The following is a 25956-nucleotide window of genomic DNA, read 5'->3' as shown; positions in this document are numbered from 1 at the left end:
TTTTTTTTTTTTTTTTTTTGAGATGGAGTCTCACTCTGTCGCCCAGGCTAGAGTGCAGTGGTGTGATCTTGGCTCACTGCAAGCTCTGCCTCCCGGGTTCAAGTGATTCTACTGCCTCAGCCTCCTGAGTAGCTGGGATTACAGGTGGGTGCCACCACGCCTGGCTAATTTTTGTATTTTTAGTAGAGACAGGGTTTCACTATGTTGGTCAGGCTGGTCTCGAACTTCTGACCTCATGATCCACCCGCCTCAGACTCTCAGTGCTGGGATTACAGGCATGGGCCACCACGCCCGGCCTATGTTTGATTTTTTGTTTTCTATCAATGTCATGTTCAGAAAAAGGACCATGGAATGAAAAATTTGGCAGTCTTAGAACTCAAAACTCAATAGATAATCCACATGTTAATATATGTCCAGGGCTAGGTAAGGCCCAGACAACCAATTATAGCTATAATAATAATATTAATTGATACCTAAATGAATCATAATGTCAGGATAGATTTCATCATGTTACATATAGGTTGCATTTCTAAATTCCACATCTTATCTTGAAAAACACTACAGCAAATGTAGATCACAGTAAATCAAATACAATTGTCCCCATGGGGAAGCGATTCCAGGACCTCCCATGGATACCAAAATCTGCAGATGCACAAGACCCTTATATAAAATGGGTGGCATTTGCATATAACCTACATACATCATCCCATATACTTTAAATCATCAGTATGTTACTTATTCTACCTAATTCAATAGCAACACATCACACATCACTTCATCAGTGTGTATTCAATGTAGTACTCGGCACATGACAAGTTCAAGTTTTGTTTTTTGGTACTTCATGGAATGTTTTATTTCCAAATATTTTTGATCCATTGTTGGCAGAACCCATGAATAGAGAGGGCTGACCGTAGATAAGCTTTTGAAAATGAGTGGGACGCTGTTTTACTTACTTAGAGGCAACCCGAAAGTATTTCTGGATAAAATAAAAGGCGACACCAAGGGGCAGGAGAGCAACCAGGAACACAGGAGTAGCATAAGAAATCATCCCAATGGCAGACAGGCAGAGCAGTGTTGAGCGAGTTAGAGATTCCAAGGTTGGAGGGATGTGCTATTAGCGTAGTTTAAAAGGAAAATATGATTAGCCCAATGAAATATTGGCTACAATGTAACAAAAATATCTATTTTTATGTTGACAGTTATACAGTTAACTACCAAAGTAGTGTATAAGCATGTTCATCCTAAGCAATTCTTCACTCAATTCCCATAGTTTATTATGTCTGTCTATTTATCTATCAACATGTCGTTGATTAGTTGTCTATCTACCTATTTATCTCGGGTGTTTTATGTAAATGACACTGTACTATAAATATTATTCATTCATGTGTTTGTTTACTGAGCAAGGCAGACTGTAAATCTTCCCACAGCAGTGTATACAAATCTATTTCTTTTTAATGGTTGCATAGTATTAGCTTACTTAGCTATTCCTCTACCGTAATACATTTAAATTAATTTTCTGTAATTGCTTCCTCATATCCTTTGGGCTTTTTTGAGTGAATTAATTTTTCCTTATTGATTTTTAAATGCTGTGTATACATTATGCTTATTTAAAAAATATTTGCAAATTTTCTTCCCAGTTATCTATTGTATTTAAATTTATCTTTGGTGCTTTTAGCTCAATCACAATTTAAAGTTTTTTATAGCCATTTCTGTTGACTTGTGAGCTCAAAAGTAACCTATTTTCCTTATTGTTTCTGAGTTCTTTGTCTTACTCAGAAAGACCTTTCCCACCCCAAGATTCTAAAACTATTCTCCTACATTACTTTATAGCTTTATGTTTTAATATGGCCACCTCTATGCTGTATGCATTTGCTTTGTATTTTTTGGATAGCTAATTATCCCAATATCCTTTGTTGAAAAATTAATCCTTATTAAGATGCCACATTTATACTGTTAAATTTCTACATATGATGGAGTTTTTGAATTCTCCATGCTGCTCTTTTGACCTACTTGTCTTCTGCAATTAACAGAGTGCTTGAATTTTGTAGTATTTAAAAAATATCTAATAGGGAAATTCTTTCTCTGTACAGGATTGTTATGACTTCTGGGATTGTTGAACGTATTTTCTTCACATTAAGTTTATTTCTGTTTTTATATGTTTTATTGTTATGAATGGAGTTTGTTTTTCACTATTTTCTTAAATTGGTGTAGAGGAAGTTGCTGCTTTTCATATGATATATCTTATGTAGATACTCTGTTGACTTTTCTAATTGATTATTTATTTTACTAATTATTTTGAATTCTCTAAGTAACAATCATGTCATCTTCTAAATAATGAGTGGTTCATTTCTTCTTTTCTAATGTGTATTCCTTAGAAAGGTTTTAGGTGTAGTCTGACCTAACACCAATGCCATGAAAACATCAAAACTTCTCAACATACTCTGCAGTCAGCTGCATGCATCAACCCTCTTTCTAAATTGAGGGCCATTTCGGTGTTCCTAATGCTATTCTGGAAAGTCAGAAAAGGCAAGGGCTGGATTTGATGAATTCCTTTCTCAGTCATCCAAAGGGTTCCACTTATAGAGTGATATAATTTCAGAGTTTGATGTCTTTTATTTCAAACAAACTTTTAGATTCCTAAGGATCTTAGGCTAAACTTGGCATTCCTAGAATTTTTCCTAAAGTATCACACCATCTGAAGCTTCAAGAACCAATTTAATAAAAGCAAAGGACTTTAAGACAGCTTGGCATCCCATCCTTCACTTCTGAGAGAAATTCTGCATGAATACTAAACTTTTAAGAACTTTATACTGTGAATGCTGATACGACATTAATCAAAACAATTTTTTTATAATAAAAAATTTTAAGTGTTCATTCTTTACTATTTCTCTCTACTTCATGATGGTTCTCCAAGTATCTTCTTCTACATGTACAAATTAGTCTAAGATTTTCCTTCAAGATTTCATTCTAGATATCAGTTGCATGTATTATATTGATATAAATACAAATGGGCCTTTATTTAAATCTCAGAAATCCTCTATTGTTAATAGGAATTATGCTTTATCTTACAATGCCATTTAGCTTACATTGCGAAACTAATTTTTGAACTTGGAAGTAACCCAGTTACTCACCTGATCAATGATATTAGTATCAGCTGAAAAGCGATTGAGAATCAGTCCCAGGGGTGTGGTATCAAAAAACCTAGGCAATAAATAGATGGAAGTATATGATAATACTAAACTATTTGGAACCTGGGCATTGCTAATGGGCATCTTAGTGTCATGAAAATGAGACGCTCCCTATTCATTTGCTCAAGGACTAAAGAAATTCTTCAAACTTTCACATTTCACTTAAATTGAAAAATGCATGTTTTTATTATTTTATGTGTGGGAGTGAGAAATAACCACTGTTTTACCTTATTGGTCCAAGGATTATCTTATTGAGAAGGTTGTGGTGAAGATTTTTGGCAGCTGTGAGACCCATCCATTCTACAGTAAGGGATGTAACAAGGCAAAGGAAAATGCCTGCTCCACAAAGTATGCTAAAGCCAGCCACATAGTAGGTCTAAAAAGCAACCAACACAAAAAGCACATAGGAAATTATCAATGGAGTTCTTTCTTACTAGAAAACCAAATGTCAATGTCAGACAAGATTGTTGACTTCGTTATTTTGCATGCATTTAGATGGTTGAAGGAATGCAATTTTTTGAGGCCGAGGATAGTATACCCAAGCCTCCACCTGCTCCCTTCACTAGCCTTCAAGGCTTGCTTAAAAGCAGATGAAGAGAAGGAGTTTGTTTTCAGGTTTGGGGCATATTCTTGGCTTTCTATGTTGTAGAGCTCAGTTTTCTCATTCCTAGTCTCAAAATGACCAGCTAATACACTGATGTAGGTAGTTAACATCAAATACCATAAGAACAAATACAAAAAGGTCATATATATGTGTGTATATATGTATAACATATATAAAAATATATGTATAAACTCCCTTGAATACAAGTCTAAACATTATATTTAAATATTTCTTATGATAAACTTTAAAAGTATTAATAATAGCTTCTATTTTAACATTTTTGATAGTTTATTCTATTTCAGGTCCTGTTTTAATTATTAACTTACTAAATTATCACAGAAGTCCTATGGCATTTGGGATATAAGCATCTAACTAGATAAGAAGGTATCACTGTTAATCTCAATATTTCCTTGATGATTTAAAAACAAAACCAAACCAATTGTACCTGATCAGCTTTTCCAGTATTGTTTATACTGTACTCCGATGTCCATGTGGCCAGCCAATAGTCTATAGCTACAATGACGGAATGCTTCAAAAGCTTAGAGAAAATCATCAGGATGAGCAGGAAGAATCCTCCAGATGTCAGGTAGCGCCAGCAGGTTTTCCATGGCATTTTAGTCCTGAGCCTCATTACAGTGGACATGTTATCATCCTCATCTTCCTCCTCTTCTTCCTCTACATACAAAAAACTTTTGTTTAAGCTTCAGATGGGCACCAGCTAGATATAATTTTTATTGCTCCACAAATAGTATATAAACATTCATACATTTATAAAAATGTAAGCATTAGTATTGAAGTTTTAAATGCTTTTAGCAGGGCAAACCTCATTTCTTTCTGAAAATAGGTGAAAAATGAATGAATGAATGAGTGATAAAATAAATATAAAATCTATGTCTGGATGAGACTATTTGCTGATTTACTGCACATCAAATTGACTGGAAGAAATTTACAAAGTTATTGAAGGAATTGTGTTGCCAACAAAAACCACCTACCTGGCTTACAAACATCTACAATATTTTGACCTGCAAATTTCTGAATTTATAAAGCTGCACCAGGAAGGAATAAGCTCTGAAATCCGTGCATAGCACAAGAGGGCATACTCCATGCTGTCTATGGCCCCAAGAAGGGAACTTCCAGTGGGCAAAGCCAGGGAACACAAAGGATAATGGGCCGGGAATTCCTCTCAGATGTTTGAACCATCTAGAAACTCTAAGATGGGCTTCCTTAAGAATGACTCCACTGCTAAAGCAGGTTTTGCATTTCCTGACAATCAAAATTTGATCATTTCTATGGTCCAGTGGCTGTGTTTCCCATCTTTTGCTGTTCTAAAGGAAATTTATTCATTAAAGTTATCCTGTATATACTTCACTACTATACTATGTACATATCAGGTTGTGGGGAGGAAGGACTTGTCTTTACTTTTTAGGTTATTAGACCACAGGGATCCAAATATTTTTATGATGAGAAGACTGAGCATCACCAAAGATCCTGATATTTGAGCTGGATGCAGTAAATGACTACGTCTCAGATGATCTCCCCTTTGGCAGGGGTATGTCCTTCGTGTGAGAAGAACAGACTAGAAATTCGCATGATCAAAGAGGTGGACACTTGCACTTTGCTAGCTGTCTCCCCAATACCCATTCTTTGCTTCTATATTAATTGAAATTTAAAGTTGTCCGTGGCTGCCCAGCTAAAGACAACATTTCCTCACATTCCTAGTACTTAATATTTCCAAGCAATGACAGAGTCAATAATAAGTAAGCAGAAACAATACGTGCAACTCCAAGTCTCTTAAGAGAAAGGAAGGACCCTCTACTTCTTTTCTTCCCCTACTGTTGGCTTGAGCATTCTGATAGGACCTGCAGCAACAAACTAATAAGTAATATGTACTGTAATTGGCTCTTCAACATACATTGCTTCATCTGCCCTGTAAGCAAAGTGCTATTACCTTATTTTATACCTGAGAATATGGATTAACACAGCAAGCCAAGGGCACAGTCAGCATCCCCACTAAACACTGAACAGAATAATTGGGTACAACTCCACTCTTACAGCACATTATAAATAATTTGTTTAGAGTTCTAGAAGCTGATGTCTGTTTACAGCACCAAAAATTCTTTAAGAACATTTCTAATCATAGAAATTGAAAGTAAAATTTAGCCTTCATTCATGAATTCATTCACTCAATGAATATTTGTTGAAACACAGAAAAATAAAAGTAGCACATTTTGGTGCTATTTGGCTTGAAATGAACATTTTCTCTTTTGTTTTAATTGGTTAGTGGAAATGCAGTCATAAGCAAAAATTACACAGGGAAACGAGGCATAAGGCATTTACTCTATTGACTTAAAAGGTGGTTTTATCTCACAGCATTCTTGGCAATGAATGTCAAAGCAGTGTAATTATTTCATCTCATTCCTCACATTTCCTGTCAATCTTTTTTTCCCAGTATACCTTATCAGATCCAGAAAACTGAAACATAACAAATGACGTTCTAATTTGCTTATCCTTCATGGCTATATTGTCATGAAAACCTCATGAAGACGAACTGAATGAATCAAATATAGCTATGTCAAAATGCCATATTTCCCCTTTACTAGTTTTTTCTGAAGGATTGAAATTTTCTTAAGTAGATTTGGTCATTATACTAGACAATTTCAATTTTTCTGAACAAAAGTCTAGATCTATTTAAAAGCCACTACCATTTTCTTTCAAGTCTTTCTCACACATAACAACTGTAGTAAGACACATTCTGTGGAGCCCCTCAAGATGACTGTTGCTGTTGATGGATTACATCCACCTTTCCTTGACTTCTGTTGTTTCCATTTTCAGTATTACTTGATTTAACTTTTTCCCCTTGCAAAGAGGCTTATTATTCCTCCTGGAGACACTCACACATTAAAAAACACTCACATCCTGTTATCCCATTAGAATGTTCCAGATAAAAGAAAAAAGATCTACCTTCGTCTTCATCCTCCATTTGGGCTTTGGCTTCTCTTGAATACATGGCCCGTCGGAGAGTTTTCCTCTCTAAAGTAGTTTGGTCAGCTTCCATATCCTACAGTAAACATTATACTATACTTATTTTTACATCACCTTCAGACTATCCTTGTGATTTTTCTAATTAAGGATTCATTCATGTTAATATGTATTTTCCTTCAAAAGAGCACATGGTTCCAAGTTGGTTAAACTGCTGTCAGTCATCCACTATTATGAATTATTAAATCAGAACAAGTTTCTTCAGCATCTCACTAAGGGAGCTGCACAAAAGAAAGGGAATTCAATAGGATCTGAAAGAAGGTAGAGAACGTTGAAGAAAATAGGCAATGTGGATTCTAGGTGCCTAGCAGTGTAAGAGAAAGCCCTAGGAGGAGAAAATATGCAGAGAGAGAAGGGAAACGTGCCAAAAACAAACTTTGCAGATTTTTAAGAATTGCTGTTAACTTTATCTTGTAGTTAAGAAGGGTAGAATCATTTCATTTTCTCCGTGCCCTGGCTTCCAACACACCAGCTCCCCTGACCTCAGGACTGCAGTCGTAGTTATCAGTTCAGTTACATTGTGGGTTAAATCAGGTTCTACCGGCTACTCCGGAAAACCAACCATTTCCCCTTTTCTGTGGGGAAATGCATTCTGAATTCTAAACAACTAACCCACAGACTTTTGGAATCTATGGTAAATTGGGAGCTTTCTATATATGCCAATACAAAGAAAAAAAAACCTACACACTTTTTCTGTTACATCAATAAACCAATAAACCTTTTGTGATTAGTCGCTAGGTAGTGACCTTGGTTGATTTTTTTTGGCCTCATACAACATGTCTGATTTAGGAAACTTTCTATTCTAGAGGGTTGTACTACTTCGGATTCTTGGTTAAAAGAGTGAAAACAAAAATGTCTCCTGAATCCCATTTTTAGAGACAGTTTGACCCCAGTTTTAAATTTTGCATAACGATATGAAGACCAACATTTATAAATGAAGCTAAATTAAACACAAAATTAAAGAGGATCCTTGTCTTGTGCATATCATATAATGAAATAAAATAAACCTTCATATTGAAAAGTAGATTTGATTCCAGTTCGATTCCCCATGCTGTGACCAAAAGGTTTAAGACCTTGGAGACTTAAAAAATAAACAAACAAAAAACCCCAAACAAACTTTAAAGCAATTTTTCCTAAGAGTAAATGCTCATATTAAGCTTATTATAGGTTAAATGTTTTCAATAGTGATGATACTTGTACTAAGTAAATAAAAATTTAGTTTCATTTATCCAATAAATATTCACTGGGCCAGGCCAGGTGAGGAGAGTAGAGAGGGAAGTGAGGAGTGTTAAATAATACCAGTTTATTCTAATTAACAGCATTAAGAAGATAATGGTTCATATCATTTAAGCTAATATTTAAATCAGCTAAAAGTGTTAACTCCCTCTCCTTCTTTGTAGTTTTCATTACTATCTTTTAATCATATTCTTTCCTGTTTACCCCTTAATCCTTAAACTGACAGCTCTTTTTCAAGCACTGCACTAGGAAATGTTGTGCATCCTTCGGTTTCACCTTCCTTCTCCACTTGCTTGATCTGTTCTGCCTCTAGGCCAGACTTTCTCAGCCTTGACACAGTTGACATTTGAGCTGGACAACTCACTGTTGTGGGGTCTCCCTGAGCATTGCAGAATGTTGAGCACACTACATGCTAATAGCATCCCCCCGCCCCAATTGTGACAACCAGAAATGTCTCCAAATGTTGCCAAATGTCCTTTAGGAGGCAAAATTGGCCCAGGTTGATAGGAAACACCCTGTCCTGTCCTATAACAAACTAAACAGAAATCTGTTTGTACAAAAACTTCCCCAAGGTATTGTAGTGGTCTTGTTCACAGTGTGATTCTCTCTGGCTGCAGATGAATTCAGGTGCCTGCCTTTTGCTACGTGGCAGTAATCTCCCTCCATCCTGAGATAAGGATTCTGGGCAGGTGCGTGATTCATTGTCTTCTACTGGCTGCCATTCTACCTCGTAACTGGATTTACCCTGTCCATACCCTAACTTGCTCCATCCACACCTCCTTCAGTTCATACATAACACTGTAATGTGTCTTTAATTATACAGCTACGCTATCTCAAGTGATCACTTCATTTCTAAATACAACTTAATGGACTTTCTTCCTGGCTTGCTTAACAGTATTACTATAATATTGAGCCAACAGCTCTCTTTATTTTCCAGCTCTTCTTTCCAAAGTAAACCATAAATTGTCCCACTCCTTAAGTTTACGTCATCTTCTTTTGTCCCTGGCATTTAGATCACTGAAAAAAATGTCATTTGGAGTTATCCCCGGTACGTTTAGAATCAAGCTTCCCACAGCACAATTCCTAAGCAGGCACTTGTCAACTGTGCCTCATAATGTTTTGGGGTTTGTTGTTTGTTTATTGCCTTTTTTTTTTTTTTTTTTTGCCAAATATCCTCATTTCAATGGTTCTGTGATTTGTCCTATTCTGCTTGTATATTTTTGCATGTATCTTTTCTTCTTTGTATGGTTTGCTTTTGAGATCGTTAGCAAATCCAAAGAAGGTAGAGAAATCCTAGGATTTATCTGACTTTGTATCTTCCTCTCTCTATGGAGACAGATCCTTTATTTTCTTTTCTAAAATAATATATTTAAATTTACTAATATTTTAAAGAAATTCACTGGTACAAATATTTCATTTTGTAAATGCTCATTCCTGGCTAAGAATACCAAGTGCTGGACACTTTGTACTCCCAACTCAAGAACAAAACATTTCAAAAATTTGCAAATTTAATTTACAATTTCACTTGTCTATCAAAAGTTTTTCCTCTTTTGTTGTACTCAGTCGGGTATCCAACTCTGTGATCACCTCATTCTATGTTATACTTACATCATCCATAACATTATAGTGTAATTACACCGAATGTGCACTTGTGTTTAAATCCCATTGGTACCACATATTATATATGCTGTACAACTTTAGGTAAGTTACTTAACTTCTCTGAGCCTCAGCTTTCTCATATATCTAAGTAAGACAATATTTTCTTTGCTTATTTGTCAGGAGTTTGTGAGAATTAAAACAGATCATGTAAAAAGGGCTTTGTGGACTTCAAAAAAAATACAAAAAAAAATACAAATGTGAAATTTTATTTTTATTTCCTTCTGATTACCTTCTTTCACGCCAGAAGCCTTATCCCAGACACGCCTTACAACTTTGCCCACCACTCAGAGCTCTTCCTTCAAGATCACCTTGGCTTTTGACTTTCCCATGACCCTCTATTTGTAGGTGGTTAGTGAAAATATTCTAATTTTATAGATGAGAAAAATGAGGTATAAATAAGAAAAAATAAGGAAATGCCATGCTTCAGTTAAGTAGTTTGTCTAAGTTTTAAACACATATAATTGCACTATGGTTGAAATTTAAACAAACACCCTCTAAAAACCTGACAGCACCTCATCCAAAGATAGCATTCGAATTTTATAGGTTCAAAGTACCCTGTTCATTAATAATACGTAAAGATACAATTACTTTGGATTTCAGATAAAGACAATTATATTACCAAGCATTAAATGGTAATTAAAAAAAAAACATTCTTAGTAATTCTTAGTTAATTTCTAACTCTTCTGAATTGGGCTCTGAACTCTTCTGAACTATGAGCACTTACCTTTTCTAATTCTTGATCTTGCCGATTCATAAGTGTTTTCCAGTGTTCATAAAGCTCAACATCTTTGGTTTGAATGTCCTTCAAAGTTCCTTCTCTTAGGACACTTCCATCTTTCATGGCTATGATCTAAGGAAAGCGGATATTCCCAGAAATGTGACAAAAAGCCTTGATTGGCAAAATGAACTACCTTTATTTCAGAAAGTATTTTTTACTGTCTCTATTTATATGACTATAATATAAAAATGAGCAAAATTCTATTCTAAACTCTTACCCAGTCAGCATGCGTTAGATACTGTAATTTGTGAGTCACAAGAACGAGTGTCCTTTTGTCATCTTGCAGGAATTTCAAAATCCCCTCCTGCATTAAGTGATCACTCAAGTGAATGTCCAGGGCTGAGAATGGATCATCCTGCAATCAGTAAAATGGAGGAAAGATGGACATTTTCTATACTTGTTACATAACTCAATTCCTCTCGAAAGTAGTAATACAAATAACTAAGGGCAAATCTTCCCCCAGATATAATTTATTTAAAAAAAGGATAAAGAAAGAGTGTCAGGTGCCATGCTTATTACCTGGGTGACAAAATAATCTGTACACCAAACCCCCGTGACACACAATTTACATAACAAGCCTGCATGTGCACCTCTCAACCTAAAATAAAAATTAAACAAAATAAAATAAAAAAGGGCCAGGAGAAAAACAAACAAACAATGAAATAAAGTTAGAAGTGCCTGCAGGCGAAAAGAAAAACAGACTTTGCATAATTATTTTAAAAGTATATAACACTATTCAAAATGTTTTGAATTCTTATAGAATCTGCAAGTTCAAAAACCGTATTACTCAGCAATCTATAATAATAGAGCAAAACAAAGAATGAAAAAGATAATTGTACTTGAATTCTAGATAACAAAACTAGGTATAGAAAATGTTAATTGGGCCAGGCACGGTGGCTCACGTCTGTAATCCCAGCATTTTGGGAGGCCAAGGCAGGCAGATCAACTGAGGTCAGGAGTTCGAGACCAGCCTGGCCAATATGGTGAAGCCCTGTCCTACTAAAAACACAAAAATTAGCCAGGCATGGTGTCATGGGCTTGTAATCCCAGCTACTTGGGAGGTTGAGACCGGAGAATCGCCTGAACCCAGGAGGAAGAGGTTCCTGGAGGAGGAAGAGGCAGTGAGCCGAGATTGCGCCACTGCACTCCAGCCTGGTGACAGAACGAGACTCTGTCTCAAAAGAAAGAAAAAAGAAAATGTTAACTGGATCACAACAGGACTTACTTAATGGGGATATTTTCACAATTAAATGAGGTAATATACAGGAAGTGCTTAGTATGGTACTGGGTATATAATTGACATTGTTAGCTATTATTATTATTATTATAATATATAAGAATAGCATGCCTAACGCTTCCTGATGACAGTTGTTCTAGGGAGAATGTTTTTATCCACCAAGTGATTAAGATATTTAGAAAACAATTTAAGAAATTACATTGTCTTTTTTTGTTGATGATATCACTATAAATTATTTTCATATATATTTCATTCCTAAAATGTTATATAGCGCATCAAACTACATGTTTCACATTTTGGATCTTTGAAAGAGGAGAGCTAGAAACAACTGAAGAAAACTGGAATGTATCCTCAAACTATGAGTTAGAAAGCAAAGTGACCTGAAGGGAGGAGGTGCAACAGGAAAATAATCACCCCTTAGAAGGACCAGGGATGGCAGGGAATGAAAGAAACTGAGGGAGCACTGAAGGGACAAAGCAGTAAAAAATGGTGGATGTTTCAGGTAAAAACGGGGAAGAGTTAACAGAACAGTGGGAAAAGAAGTTTATAAATGTCTTCTTCATTACCCTTCTTTCTTTGTTGCTTCTCCAATAGGTAATATGCAAACAAACTTCTACTTTGTCTTCTGGGCCCAAGAAAGAAGGAGCTGGTTTCTCATGCTACTACACACAGGCTACATGTTGAGATATCTAAAAATTACAGTTCTGCAAAATTCTCAGTTGAGCACAGTCATAGTCTCTCTACAGATAGATTGCATTGCTTAATAATCTGAATAATGAACAACACAAAAGTAATTGCTATTTAGAGAGAAACTGAAGTTTGGAAGTTAGAATAAATTTATGTATAATCATTATAGATTGTCATATGATTAGCTCAGTAATTTTTCAACTTTCCATCTATTTGTCTGCACAGATAGAAACTATAAGCAATGTGACCTTATTAAAGCATTTAGGAGAATCCTTATGCAAAAGAAATATTAACAAAGCATTTTGATCGTTAAAAGGTAATTAAGAATTATAGGAGCCTTTAAAAAATCAGTCTGCTGGATACTGTAATTATGAATAAATGGGTGATATAATCAGTGTCCTCAAATGACTTTTATAGAAATAGATACAATTATCTTGATTGTCCTGAAATTTCTTTGGATGACATGGGAGCTATTTCAAATCTTTCAGACCCTCTGGATCATCTTAATGCACTTCAATTATTTCTGAAATGTTGCAATAAGTACTTTGTACAGGAATTGGCTTTCAACTGCCCAGTGAGTTGCTTTTCAAAATCATCACAGACACTAGCTCCTTGTCATTTAGCTCCTTTTAATAACAAGAAAAAAATATTCTTACTTGAATTTTAAAATGATTAGATTTCGATAACTGGTGGAAAATTCTACCACTTATATATGAAATTTCTTTTAACATAGAAGTTATAATGTAACTTTGCAGTTACTTAAAAATGAAAGTCAAAGAACCAATATAAAGTGATATCTCCACAGCAATGGAAAAATATCAGGATTACACTGACAAAAGTGTCTCCATTTCCATCACCAACAATGCAGCAAGCATATAATTATCAAGATTTAGCAAATCTTGATATCAGCAAATTATTGGTTTTAGAAAAGCAGATGATTTTCACAGGGGGAATCTGATTGCTTTTGAAATAACTTTCTGCTTCTGATTCCATCAAAACCCCAAGAATAATTTGTGACGTAAGCCAAACTATCCCAAATGATTCTTCCTGGGAATTTTTCACAGAAAACATAAGACATGAATTGAAAATAAATTTTTATAATAATTTAATTTGTCCCTAAAATTCTGATATTTATTTATTTATTTATTTATTTATTTATTTATTTATTTTGAGATGGAGTCTCGCTCTGTCGCCCAGGCTGGAGTGCAATGGCATGATCTCAGCTCACTGCAACCTCTGCCACCTGGGTTCAAGCAATTCTTCTGCCTCAGCCTCCCGACTTACTGGGATTACAGGCACACGCCACCATGCCAGGCTAATTTTTTTGTATTTTTAGTAGAGATGGGGTTTCACCATGTTGGCCAGGCTGGTTTCATACTCCTGATCTCAACTGATCTGCCTGCCTCAGCCTCCCAAAGTGCTAGGATTACAGGCGTGAGCCACCGCACCCAGCCTAAATTCTGATTTTACATGTTAGAAGTTAGTAAGGCATAATTGAAAGTCAATTATCTCTAAATTAAAAGGTCCAAATTGTAGTTATGACCACTCTTGGAGGCTGGCCAGTGTTTCAAACTCAGTCACTTCATTTGTAAAATGGGGATAATAAAGAGGCCTGACAGAAAGCACCTTGGATTGCTGCAAAGATGCAACAAAATTATGTAGTCAAAGTCTATAAATCATTTCAGAAGTGTTGCTTTAGTATTATTTTCTCATAAATAAAGCCATGGTGGATTAATATTGTGCTTACCCCTTCAGTGTATCACAGTGAGAGTTTAGCATCTTCCAAGCATCTCTTAATAAGGAAGAGTGTGGTGACTAAGAACACGAGCTCTGGAATCCAGCCACCTGACTTTCTATCCCTGCTTCACGGTTACTATCTGTGTGATGCTGGATAAATTATCCCCAAAAGCCTCAGTACGTTCATCTGTGAATAGCAGTAATAACAATAACAATAGTAATAACAATAATGTCAAACCTAGGAGAGTTATTATGAGAATTAAGTGAGCTAATGTGTATAAAGTACTTAGAATCATGCCTAGGTCACAGAACTATCATTTATATGCCATAGCTTCATGGTGGGGACTTGTGGTGTTTTTTTGTCAAATATAACCTTTTATACAACTTAATAAAAATTGAGGCTTAATGGCTTGAGAATCATGTCTCCAGATTCAATGTATATAATAAGTTTATGGGGAAATACTTCCTTTAAAGAAAGCAAGACAATTTGCCAAATGGCCAATTCAATGAATGGTCAATTCTTTGTTTTCAAGCTTATTTTATTTATTCTAATATATGTATGTACAGTCTTCATTAATATATTCTCTTACATATTCAATAAATGTGCTTAAATAGTATATTCTTTGTACGGATGTATTTTTGGAAATAATATATTCATTGATACAGCACATTTGCAGATGCAATGAAGTTTTCAAAAATAATATTTTTGATACATAATTAAGACATTTTCATCTAACTTTTATACTGCATCAAGGCTAACATGATAAAAATTTATTTAGAGCAAAATGTGAAACTATTCAAGTGACATGTACAAGTAAAATCCTTAAAGATATAAGTAATGCCTTTTTCTCAACTCTATGTTCTTTACAAACCAGCACAACAGATGGCATTGGGGATGTTCACTGAATTTTAGTAGATAGAAAGGAGGAAAGAAGAAAGGGAGGGAGGAATAAAGAAAGGATAACAGGGAGTGAGTGAGTAAAGAAGAAACGGTAAAAGGAAAGGAGAGAAAAGGAAAATACAGCAATAATTTCAGAAAATACCAGAGAATATTTGCTGATTACAAAGCCAATACTCAAAAGACCTGCATTTCTAGCACAAACTCTGTCATTCACTAGACATCAGTCCTTGGATAAGTTTCCCCATTTAGCTTGAGGATACCATCTACCCTCTCTCAGCACTGTGATGGGAATCAAATTCACTGTACCTTGTGAATTTTTAAACAATGGAAATATGAGATATTATTATTTTTGAGGAATTTTTAAAACACATCAACAGCATTCCATTGCTGCTAAAATGTTTTTCAATAAGTTGCAATGGAGTAATAAGACCAAAATCATAAGATCCAATAGTTTGAAGGTTATCTGAGCTGATCAGTGTGCATCTAGCACAGAATTTTTCAAAGGGACACTTATATAAACACTATACATCAGGTATACAAAATATGTTATTCGTGGAAGAACTGAAAACGCTATGCTTGCTTGGCCTAGAGAAATGTAAATTTAGACAAGTTATGACACTAATATTAGAATGTTGAAATATATATATATATATTTTGCTGCAGAAGTAGAGTGCAGGCTGATGAACAGATAGTACTCAGAAGCAGATCTCAATACCATAATAACTTTCCAATAATAAGAGCTGTCTGTGGTAGAAAGAATAATGGCCCTCAAAGATGCCCAGGTCCTAATCCCCAGAACCTGTGACTGTGTTACCTTATATGTCCAGCAGGATTTTGCAGATGTAATTAAGACTAAAGATCTTGAGATGAAGAGCCTATCCAGACAGGCTTAAACTAACTATATGCATCCTTAAAAGCAGAAAACTTTCCCGGCTGTGAAGAGAGGAAGACGTGACTATGTAAAAATAGTCAGAGAGACATCATGTTGCTGGCTTCAAAGGTGGAGGAAGGCAGGCGTGAGACAAAGAATGTAGGCAGCTTGTAAACGCTGGAAAAAGCAAGGATATTGACTGTTCCCTTCCCCAGAAGGGAACACAGCCCTGCTGACACTTTGATGGACTTCTAATCTATAGAACTATAAGATAATATAATAAATCTCCATTGATTAAGTCACCAATTATGGCAATTTTTTATAGCAGTAACAGGAAATTTATACACTGTCCAACCAGGAAAAGCTGCCTTAAAGGTGAGCAATGTATCTTCAGGGATAGTCATCCAGAAGCTGTTAGAGTTAATGCTAAAAGTCATCCTGTAATGAAAGGGTGGGAATTGACAATAATTTAGCCCTACAACTTCTTTGATTTCCATGATTCTACAATTGAGGCAGTTCCTCAGGTTCAGTCAGTAATTGATCCCAAGGTTCAAGAAGTCATTTCTAGTTGTGGATCCATCCATTATTATAAAAAGAATTTACGGCCAGACGTGGTGGCTCACACCTGTAATCCCAGCACTTTGGGAGGCAGAGGTGGGCGGATCACTTGGGGTCAGGAGTTCGAGACCAGCCTGACCAACATGGTGAAACCCAGTCTCTACTAAAAATAATAATAAAAAAAATAGCCAAGTGTGGTGTCATGCACCTGTAATCCCAGCTACTCAGGAGGCTGAGGTGGGAGAATTACTTGAACTTGGGAGGTGGAGGTTGCAGTGAGCTGAGATGGCACCACTGCAGTCCAGTCTGGGCAACAGAGCAAGAATCTATCTCAAAAAAAAAAAAAAAATTTTACAATTATATAGGCTACTGTTAGAGCCTTCAATGGCTTTCATGGTGTTTTTAGGTTTTGGGGGGAATAACTTTGGAGATAGGTATTCTTAGGGAGATGAATTAGTATGTCCAAATTCTGCTACCATCCCCAGTGACAGATCCAAATTCAGTGGGAAACTCCAAAACCAACTTACTTTTTCAAGAGGCTCTAGAGATTAGATGGAGTGAAGACTAAAAATGTTCCGGGAACCAGATTGATAAGTGGTTAATAATTGTGCAGAAGGAGAAGGCAGGGATGCATTTACATACTCTGCCAGCATCTCCCCATTGTCTACTTGTAAGCTATTTGAGGTACCTCCTGCTGGAGAGACCAAAATAGAGCAAAATTATAATCAACATAACCATCAAATTTTATTTCGAGATCCACAGGTAGAAATAAATTATTAGTCCAAGATGGATATCATGAAAATCATTCATGACGTTTTTAAAGACATAAATTTTAGATTCTACCTTTACAGATTATGCCACAGGTCTAGAGCAGAACCAAGATTTCTACAGTTGTAGGGAGCATCACAGATAAAGCTTAACCACAGCCCGAGTCGCACAGCACTGGAATGGGGTATATGCTTACTTAGCCCTATGTCTACCAAGAGTATATTTTCCGGCTTTTTTATCTTTGCCATCAAATATAAATAAGAAGACTTATGATCCTGCCTCGTTCATCCAATACCATCCAAATCCTTTCCTGGTTAAGAAACTCAGATAAGCAACAACTTAGGGCATCTAAGTCTCTTGGACACCAATCTGGATCCTCCCAACTCTCAAGATATGTTGCTCTTCTATTGATCTACTGATCTGTACTGCAAGGATTTATTTCCCCTATATACTTTATGATTTCACAAGTTAAACCATCTTTCCTTGAGTTACTTGACTTACCTTTTTAAAGACTCATTTGTCCAGATGGAAGAATGAAATAGAAATAAAAGGGAAGGCCATATTCTTACCAAAAAGACAATGTTGGTGTTTTGATACAGTGCTCGTGCCACACAGATTCTCTGCCTCTGTCCCCCACTCAGGTTGATGCCCTAGAGAAGAGACAGCCCCAAATACCCATTTTTTTATATTAGTAAATGATCTTTTGGTAATATGACCTTAAAATACAAATGTCTTTTTAAAAACCTTAAATTGATAGTAACTTGTTAATTAAATTGTAGTAACATTGGTAAGAAAACATGGAAACTGCCTACTGGCCAACAATTCTCAAATTAATCAAGATGGCTTCAGGCTGATATGGTTAATCTTCCTTTCACTCTAACAGAGATCTCTGCTGTACAGAAGCGTTAATAACCAAAACACTTGCTAGGAAATGCGAGCAATTCCAAGATTTTTTCTTGTTTACTGAGTTGTGTCTGTAGTTTACTTAACATACAACTCAAATTTGATATTATGGGTTATGTGAAACAGTACTATCCAAGAGTATGCTTTCATAATAAAGTACCAGTTACACATTTTTTTTAAAAAAACTAGTATTAATTGACTTCTTAGTATGTGCCAGACTTGTGCAAATGGCTTTACATTTTTAAATTTCTCTTATTCTTCATAGCAATTCCAAGATGTAGGTATTGTTTTAATTTTACACATGTGGAAACTGAGGCTCACTGAACTTAAGTTCATTCTCATACACACTGCGGTATGTAGCAAAAAAGAACAGCCATTAAGAACAAAGGTCACAGAGCCAGACTAATCCTGGCTACACCACTACCTTGGCAACTGTGCAAGTTCCTTAACCTCTCTCAGCCTTGATTTTTGTAGCTTCATATGCAGATAACAATAACACCCATAACACAGATTTGTTGTGAAAGTAGATAATACATATAAAGTTTGTGCCCAGGACAAAACATTGTAGACATTGCTGTTCTAAAGATTATAAGTATAAATATTTTTCAGCTTGTCTGCATAATATGACATCAATGCAAAACATGGTTACACAAAGAAAAAAGAGCACTTTAATAAGAATAAGCAGATTTTCAACAAGATTGGGATAAGTTATGGAAAGCAATCTTAAGTTTCAAACCCATTACAGCAAGCTCTACGTAAGCAAAAATGCATTTGGTCAAAGCCAGGAACTATGTTTCACTTTTCTTTGAGAACTCTTAAGTGACTAGTACCATGTTAGGTATACAGTGATTACTCAATAAATATTAATACGTAAGAAAGAGTGGCATCAAAGGATTCCCGTCCTTGGTTTTCTGGAACTTGTTACTGGGACAACCTACAACTCCTAAGCTCTCAAATTTCATGATTCTCTATTAGTGATTAAAGACAACCAGAAGCCTTTTCTAGATTTTTGTTCATTGCTTAATGAAACTATATATAGCTCACCCTCTCTCCAATTTCAGTTTGATCTCCAAATGGTAATAAGTCAATATCTGGCTGAAGAGAACAGGCATCTGTGACAGCTTTGTACCTTTGGGAGAAATGATTTTGAATTTTTAGATCTCAATTAATACATTGTCCATAAACTAAGTGCCAAATTCAATACTTTGGAAGCTGAAATAAAACATTTGCTGAACCACTTATTATATGCCAGCCTCTGCTCTACATTTCTGGATACAAAGATAAATAAGTACTACTTCCCACTCTTTTTTTTTTTTTTTTTTTAAGACAGAGTCTTACTCTGTCACCCAAGCTGAAGTTCAGTGGCACGATCGTGGTTCACTGCAACCTCTGCCACCCAGGCTCAAGCGATTCTCCCACCTCAGCCTCCTGAATAGCTGGGATTACAGATGTGCGCCACCATACCAAGCTAATTTTTTTGTATTTTAGTAGAGACAGGGTTTCACCATGTTACCCAGGGTGGTTTTGAACATCTGAGCTCAGGCAATCAGCCTGCCTCAGCCTCTCAAAGTGCTAGGATTACAGGCGTGAGCCACAACATCCAGCTGGGTTCCCACTCTTAAAAAGCTAGTTCACGGAGCAGAGGACTGATACGAAAACATACGATGAAAGTTTACTTTGTTAGGTATTATAGTGGCAGTGGGTACAAAGCACTTCTAGAACACAGACGAAGAAATGACTGGCCATTCTGAGAAGTTTCAGAGGAGGCAAAGTTTAAACTGTGTTCAGAAAGTTGAGTAGTACGTTTTCAGGAAGAAAATGAGTAAGGAAGCTTAAGGAACTTGAGAAAGTAAAAAAGTTCATGATGAATGTAAGAGACTGCAGGAGGCTCATTACGGCTAAAGCAGACGTTGTGAGTGGGTGCCCTTCCATACTGTCATGCATGCTGAAGAGAGGAGACAGGGGAGATAGTGAGGACTGACAGTCCTCAAGTTCATATAAGGCTGGGACTGGAAATCAGATGAACTGGAAGTACAAGGAAGCCTGGGGATTGAAGATGCTTGGGGAAATGGCAATGATTTTATTTTCTTAATCAGTTCATCTTAATATAGTAGAGTCATTCTTCATTCTTCCCTCTTCTTCTTCTTCCTGTTGATATCTGTCCATTGTTGTTCTTCAATCTTTTTTTCTCAACCATCCCTTCTTTTACATTTCTACTGTCATTCCTAAGTGTAGGCAACACACACTGCATGCCTGGATAATTACTCCAACTGACTCCTAAATGTCTCCATATATACATGTGTATATGCACATATGTGAATCTGTATATATAGAATGCACATCATTATAGCCAATTGGCTTTTAGGCCCCCCAACTATCTGGTCTCAGCCTCCTGAATCTGTCTGGTTTGCTCCTGGGTCCTAAAGGTTTTGTCTTTCATATGGTCTACTTTTCTCCTCCCTCCCACTTCCTCTTGCCTCTCCACTTACCTTATTCTCCTTAATTTTCAAGACCCAGCGTATGGTCCTAAGACCCACACTTGTAAGAGTGGCTCAGGGAAAGGGTCATACCTTCTTATGTGGTGGTGGTATTTAAAACATGCTTGAAAGATGGTGTATTCTGGCTGCTCCCAGTCACCAGACCCCTCAGGTCCTATATTCTTCTTCTTTTCACAATTAAACTTCCTTTGTGAAATTTACTTGAATTTTTCCTTCTCTATCTTCTCACCAACAACCTAAGCAATACATCCTCACCCTCACACTCCCCACCCCACGCACATACACACTTCAATTGCTGTTTAGTTTTGGTGTACAAATTGTTCTCAATAAGGGTCCAAGATGGGCTGGAACTTCTAGTGAGGCTTCTCCTCAAAGAAATGATTCAAAAGACCTTGGTGATTAGGATGAAAACGGGGCCAGCAGGAAAGAAAATACCAGATGTAAAGGGTCCAGAAACCATTGTTCATTCCCAAACACACGAGTCAGAAAGAGTTGCCATTTTGGTTCTAAATTTTATATGCTCAAAATTACCTCTGTTTGTTAAAAGGACTTCCAAAAGTAATATTTTCTTCTACTGTAGCATTTAATAGCCAAGGCTTTTGAGCTGCATATGCCACAGAGTACCTGTTCCTACTGAAAAACAAAAAAGAAAAAAAACACCAGGATTATGCAAAGGTACTGTGCGTGTATGTATTTTACTATAAATAGGGGAAATAAAGTTAGTAAACTATCTCAGATACAGAAATGGAAAACTTCTAAAAGAGAAAAATTTAAAGACCACTAACCTTATTAAGAAATGATTAAATATGCCACCTAAATTAAAGGGATTAGGATTTAATCAAAATGTCACATGTATAAAATTTGGTTTTGTATGCTAAAGAAGTGTTTTATGTTCTAAACAACTAATTGAAATTTCCTTTTCTAAAATGACTATAATTTTAAAAAAATAATTAAAAGATTATAGCTACAGAGATTTTACTTTATACTAATAGCACTTTACTAACTATAAATACTACGTTCAAACTTTAAGATGTTAATTGGTACTATAATTATTGTGTGGCTTTGTGGCTTATTCACATTAACATATTTTGTGGCAATAGATAATATGTAAATATTTCAAAACACAGAATATCTTAAGGAGTCCCTGAAGCTTTCAATATTGAAATCATGCATGTAAAAACTGCATATTTCAAAATATATTGAAATAGTTTATATTTTAAAAATAACTCCCTCCCCCCTTTCGACTTGCAAATTCTACCAGATGTCTATACATCAGACTTTAATTTCCAATAGTTAGGAAAATACATGTGAGCTGAAGAAAATGATGGGGAGGGCAGGTCAGTTTAAAAGTCAGATTTCCACAGTTAGTTCATGATCTGTAAAGTACTAATGAAGGAAATAGGGTTAAAAGAGAGCAAGGTTAAAAAAGAGAGTAGTTAGAAATGTTCAATGATCTTTCTAAAACATTACATCTTAGGAGTGTAGGAGGCATGATAATATATAGTATGCTAGCAGTCTCTGAGATAATCATATGTACAGTAAAACAATGGTTCCCAACCTCTGACATGTCTGCTTTCCCTCCCCACCCCACTCGGCTCTTCAAGGTTTTTGTTTTTGTTTTTCCTTTTAAGTAGATAAAGCACTTGGCTGTTCCTCTCTACCTTACAGGTGGACCCCATCACTGTTTAACTCACAATCAATATATGTATTAATTCTTACATTTTTATTTTATGAAATCCCAAACCCAGTTTACTGAGGATAGTTTGAGTTTCAGCCAAAGTTGGGACACGTGTGACTCAGTGAGGGGAAAACAGCTGACACAAGGAGCCACTTTGTTTGGTAAATTAATTCTTTTAGCAGCTTGTCAAGGTTGCGAACCACTGCTGTTGGAAATATGCTAGCACACTTTAATCAATAACTATACATCATCAGAATAAACAAAATGAGATTAAAGAGATTAAAGTCTGAGGAAGGAAGTTATTCTTATTAAACTCAGGTTAAAATAGAAATAATACCTTCTGGTTGCTTCAAAAGAAGGCTCAGATTCATTTACACTGCAAGTATGGCAAACAATGTTCATTAATTATGAAGTAGAAATATAGAACCAATGTGCATACACATGAGGTAAGAGATTCAATACACTGGACATATTAAAGAGCACATTTCGCAAATGGTTTCTGATATTAATTTCAAAGACAAACCAGATAAGTAGTATTCTTCTTTATGTCTTCATCAGCTAGGAAATAATTGCTTAGGAAGCTTCTAAAACATAGATAGCACTGCTCTCTGTCATAAAAATTTGGTTCATACAATGACTGGGTTCTATTGCCAACCCGGCTCCAAACAGCTGTAAACTTGGGGAATCCCTCTAGAATACAGTTTCCCATTTCATAAGGACTCTGCATTTCCAAGGCCTTCCAACCTTTAAAATTTGAATTTAATAAATTTAAATTCCAAATTAGCTTCCCTAAGGTAGCAGCAGAAATACTTTTTGGGTGCTAAACATGAAAGATTTTTTGTATGTTTTCTTGTATGTTTTTGTGGAGAAAATTTACCTAATTATGCTACCTAATGATATTTGGTTTAGAGTCACTAAAGATCATTTTCACGACTGCACACTGCTAATGACATCTTGGGATGGCTGATAGAGGCAAAAAAAGCAATCTCAGACTCAAAATTTCCTCCCAATAATAATTGTTCCCTGATTTAAGTTACTGATAAAAAATAGGGAAATGATCATTTTTCTGAAAAATATTTTCCACACAGTATGCTTTAGATACCAAGAAATTTGGACTTTGTTTTCTGTGGTATAAATCCAATAGGTGACCTCACTAGTTTTAACTCATTTGAGGAAGAGAGGGAAGAGGGGAGGAAGAGTGAGTGTGTGGCAGAAATGAATGTGTTAATTTGTATTCTGGCCATTCAAGTGGAAATGCCCATTAGACATGTGTAAATACCTGTTGGACATTTGAGAATGTCAGCCCAAGGTAGAGATATGGATTTAGAATTCATCAATCTATTCAATAAAGGTTGATTAAATTCCGACTCTGTTTATTCAGGATCAGTTAAAAAATATGCCTTGATCACTTCCTAGTGCCACACATGCTAGAGATACAGCAAACAAGAAAGATTCACTCCTTCTTTCATGCCACTGTCATTTTTTGGGAGCATAATAAGGGAATAAGGGCTAAGACAGGTGGGGTAAAAGATGGTATTAGGGCACTGATCAAGAACCAAGAACCAAAAACAGAGAAACAAAGAACCAGAGAACCAAGCCACCTTTAGCAAATCAGAGTAAACAATAGAGCTGATGTCAGAGGGAAAGTTAAGAGTGTGCTAGATGAAACAAAAAAAAGCCAAGAGTACTTCAGACCAGAGAAAATATGTATTAGAAGGCCATGAGGTATCCTGATTACACAAAGAAGTCATGTATATTCACATGGCTGAAATGTAGGTGTAAATGGCAATGAACTTAAAAAAGCAAGCACAGCCAGATAATGAAGGGGCTCATAAACCATTTTATAGAACTTGAACTTTTCCTAAAAGTAAAACTACTGAAAATGTTTAAACAAGAGAGACAGGTTCAATTTAGAAATATCACTGTGATCACAGAATGTAACAAATGAACTAGCGGGAACAAGACTGGAGATCATAAAAGAAATCCTTTGCCAATCTCACAGATTTGACTCAGTCAAGTCACCTATAATCGTTCTTATAAAACACTGTACTTCTTCCCAGTATTTATAAAACATTAATCAAATAACTATAAAATTATTTTCTTACTTCCTCTTGGTTTCCCCTGCTAAACAGTAAGCTTCATGAAAATAGGGGCCTGCCTTCTCTTGTTCACTTATTTCTCCCCCAACTTAGAACTAATACAATGATTTGCATATAAATGGTGTGCAACAAATATTTTTTAACAAATTAATAAATGCAAGTGTCACGGAAACCAAGAAGCCAAGTTGATTTCAAGGAGTCATCGATGGGTGAAGAATTTCAAAATCTATGGAGAAGTAGGACTGAGGACAAATTATTGGGAGCTAGCACTTAGGCAGTCATTGGTGAGAGCCTTTCATCCAGGTTGCAATGCACAGAGTAAAAGAGAAGAACAGAGGTTAAGTGTGGGTGGACTAGGTCGTTAAAAAGAGAAATGTTCCAGTTGATTGAGAGATAAGCAAGACCATTATTTAAAAAACAGGTGGGGGATAATGGAGTGTGAAGAGCAGTAAATAAAGACATTTATAAGAGAAAAGGGTTAATTAATGCAGTAAGGTCCTGAAAAAAGCAAAACAGCACATAGGGGATCTTCACTTCTGAAAACCTCTCCTTCAAGGATTTATATATATTTTCCTTTTCTTTCAGAGAAAGAAAAAAAGAGGTAAATCTAGACTCATTTGTAGGTAATCATCTTCCAAGAGCAAATTAACCCATTATTTCACTAACATTTTTATGAATAATGTTATAATCCTTAACTTCCAGAGACTACCTATTCCAGCCCTCTCACATATCAATATGTTTAATCAAATTCAATTGTGGAAGGTTATATAATTTCTTTTCCAAAATAAAGAAGTAGAGTTAGGTCTGCCTAGACTCATCCTGCACCATTCAGTGTGGTACTCAACAGCACTCAAGACAACAGGAGAATGCGAAGAGGCCAGATAGAAAACCCCCTTCTAGAAAATAGAATAAAGTTTCACTTCTGAAAACCTCTCCATGTAGAATTTGTGTGTATTTTCCTTCCAGAGTAAAAGTTAAAGTCGATACAGTGTATTAGCAACTTCTAAGTATTATGGTTAATAATATTATGGAATGGGAGAGTGACTTTTGCAAATTTAAATCAGGAATCACATTTGGAAGAAGGGAAACTAGATGTTGGCACAAACATGATATATTACATCTGACCCAGGAAAGCCGACTTAATTTATCATTCCTTCATGCCAGCCAAAGTCACATGAAAAGGAATATTTCCTCCATTTGTCTGAAAATAATTGAAGCACGGTTACAAAGCTGATTACACTAAGATGGCGGGAGACAGAATGTCAGGACAGAAGGGGCCTGAAGAGTAGGATGGTTGATGGCATGGGTGAGAGGGAAAAGAAAAAAAAAAAACAAGGAAAACAAAGATAAATGACAAGCTGTTTCTCACATCATTACCACCACAATTAAAAAGCATTCTGGACTCTCTCACTGAAACTATTCATCAGATAAGGCATTTTAGTTCTAGCTCCTAAGATATCAGTAGACATTATTGTTTACCATGACAACCAAGAAAGGACTTCAGTCAGGCAGAAC

The 25956-nt window shown here is 35.8% G+C and overlaps 1 protein-coding gene across 1 annotated transcript in view; it reads right to left on the bottom strand.

The window, feature by feature from the left end:
• Nucleotides 1-25956, bottom strand: part of ABCC9 (ATP binding cassette subfamily C member 9) — a 229140-nt gene that overhangs the window by 47522 nt on the left and 155662 nt on the right. The window contains exons 25-35 of the mRNA XM_063639618.1: nt 22680-22718; nt 21196-21297; nt 19211-19295; nt 17833-17913; nt 10722-10859; nt 10451-10576; nt 6754-6850; nt 4238-4467; nt 3416-3564; nt 3132-3201; nt 954-1111 (exon numbers count right to left, since the gene is read on the bottom strand). Of these exons, the coding sequence (XP_063495688.1) occupies nt 954-1111; nt 3132-3201; nt 3416-3564; nt 4238-4467; nt 6754-6850; nt 10451-10576; nt 10722-10859; nt 17833-17913; nt 19211-19295; nt 21196-21297; nt 22680-22718 (1275 nt within the window). The remainder of the gene's footprint in view (nt 1-953; nt 1112-3131; nt 3202-3415; nt 3565-4237; nt 4468-6753; nt 6851-10450; nt 10577-10721; nt 10860-17832; nt 17914-19210; nt 19296-21195; nt 21298-22679; nt 22719-25956) is intronic.

Source organism: Symphalangus syndactylus, chromosome 5 (assembly GCF_028878055.3).
Source record: "Symphalangus syndactylus isolate Jambi chromosome 5, NHGRI_mSymSyn1-v2.1_pri, whole genome shotgun sequence".
Lineage (NCBI taxonomy): Eukaryota > Metazoa > Chordata > Mammalia > Primates > Hylobatidae > Symphalangus > Symphalangus syndactylus.
This window is presented reverse-complemented; position numbering and strand designations above follow the sequence as displayed.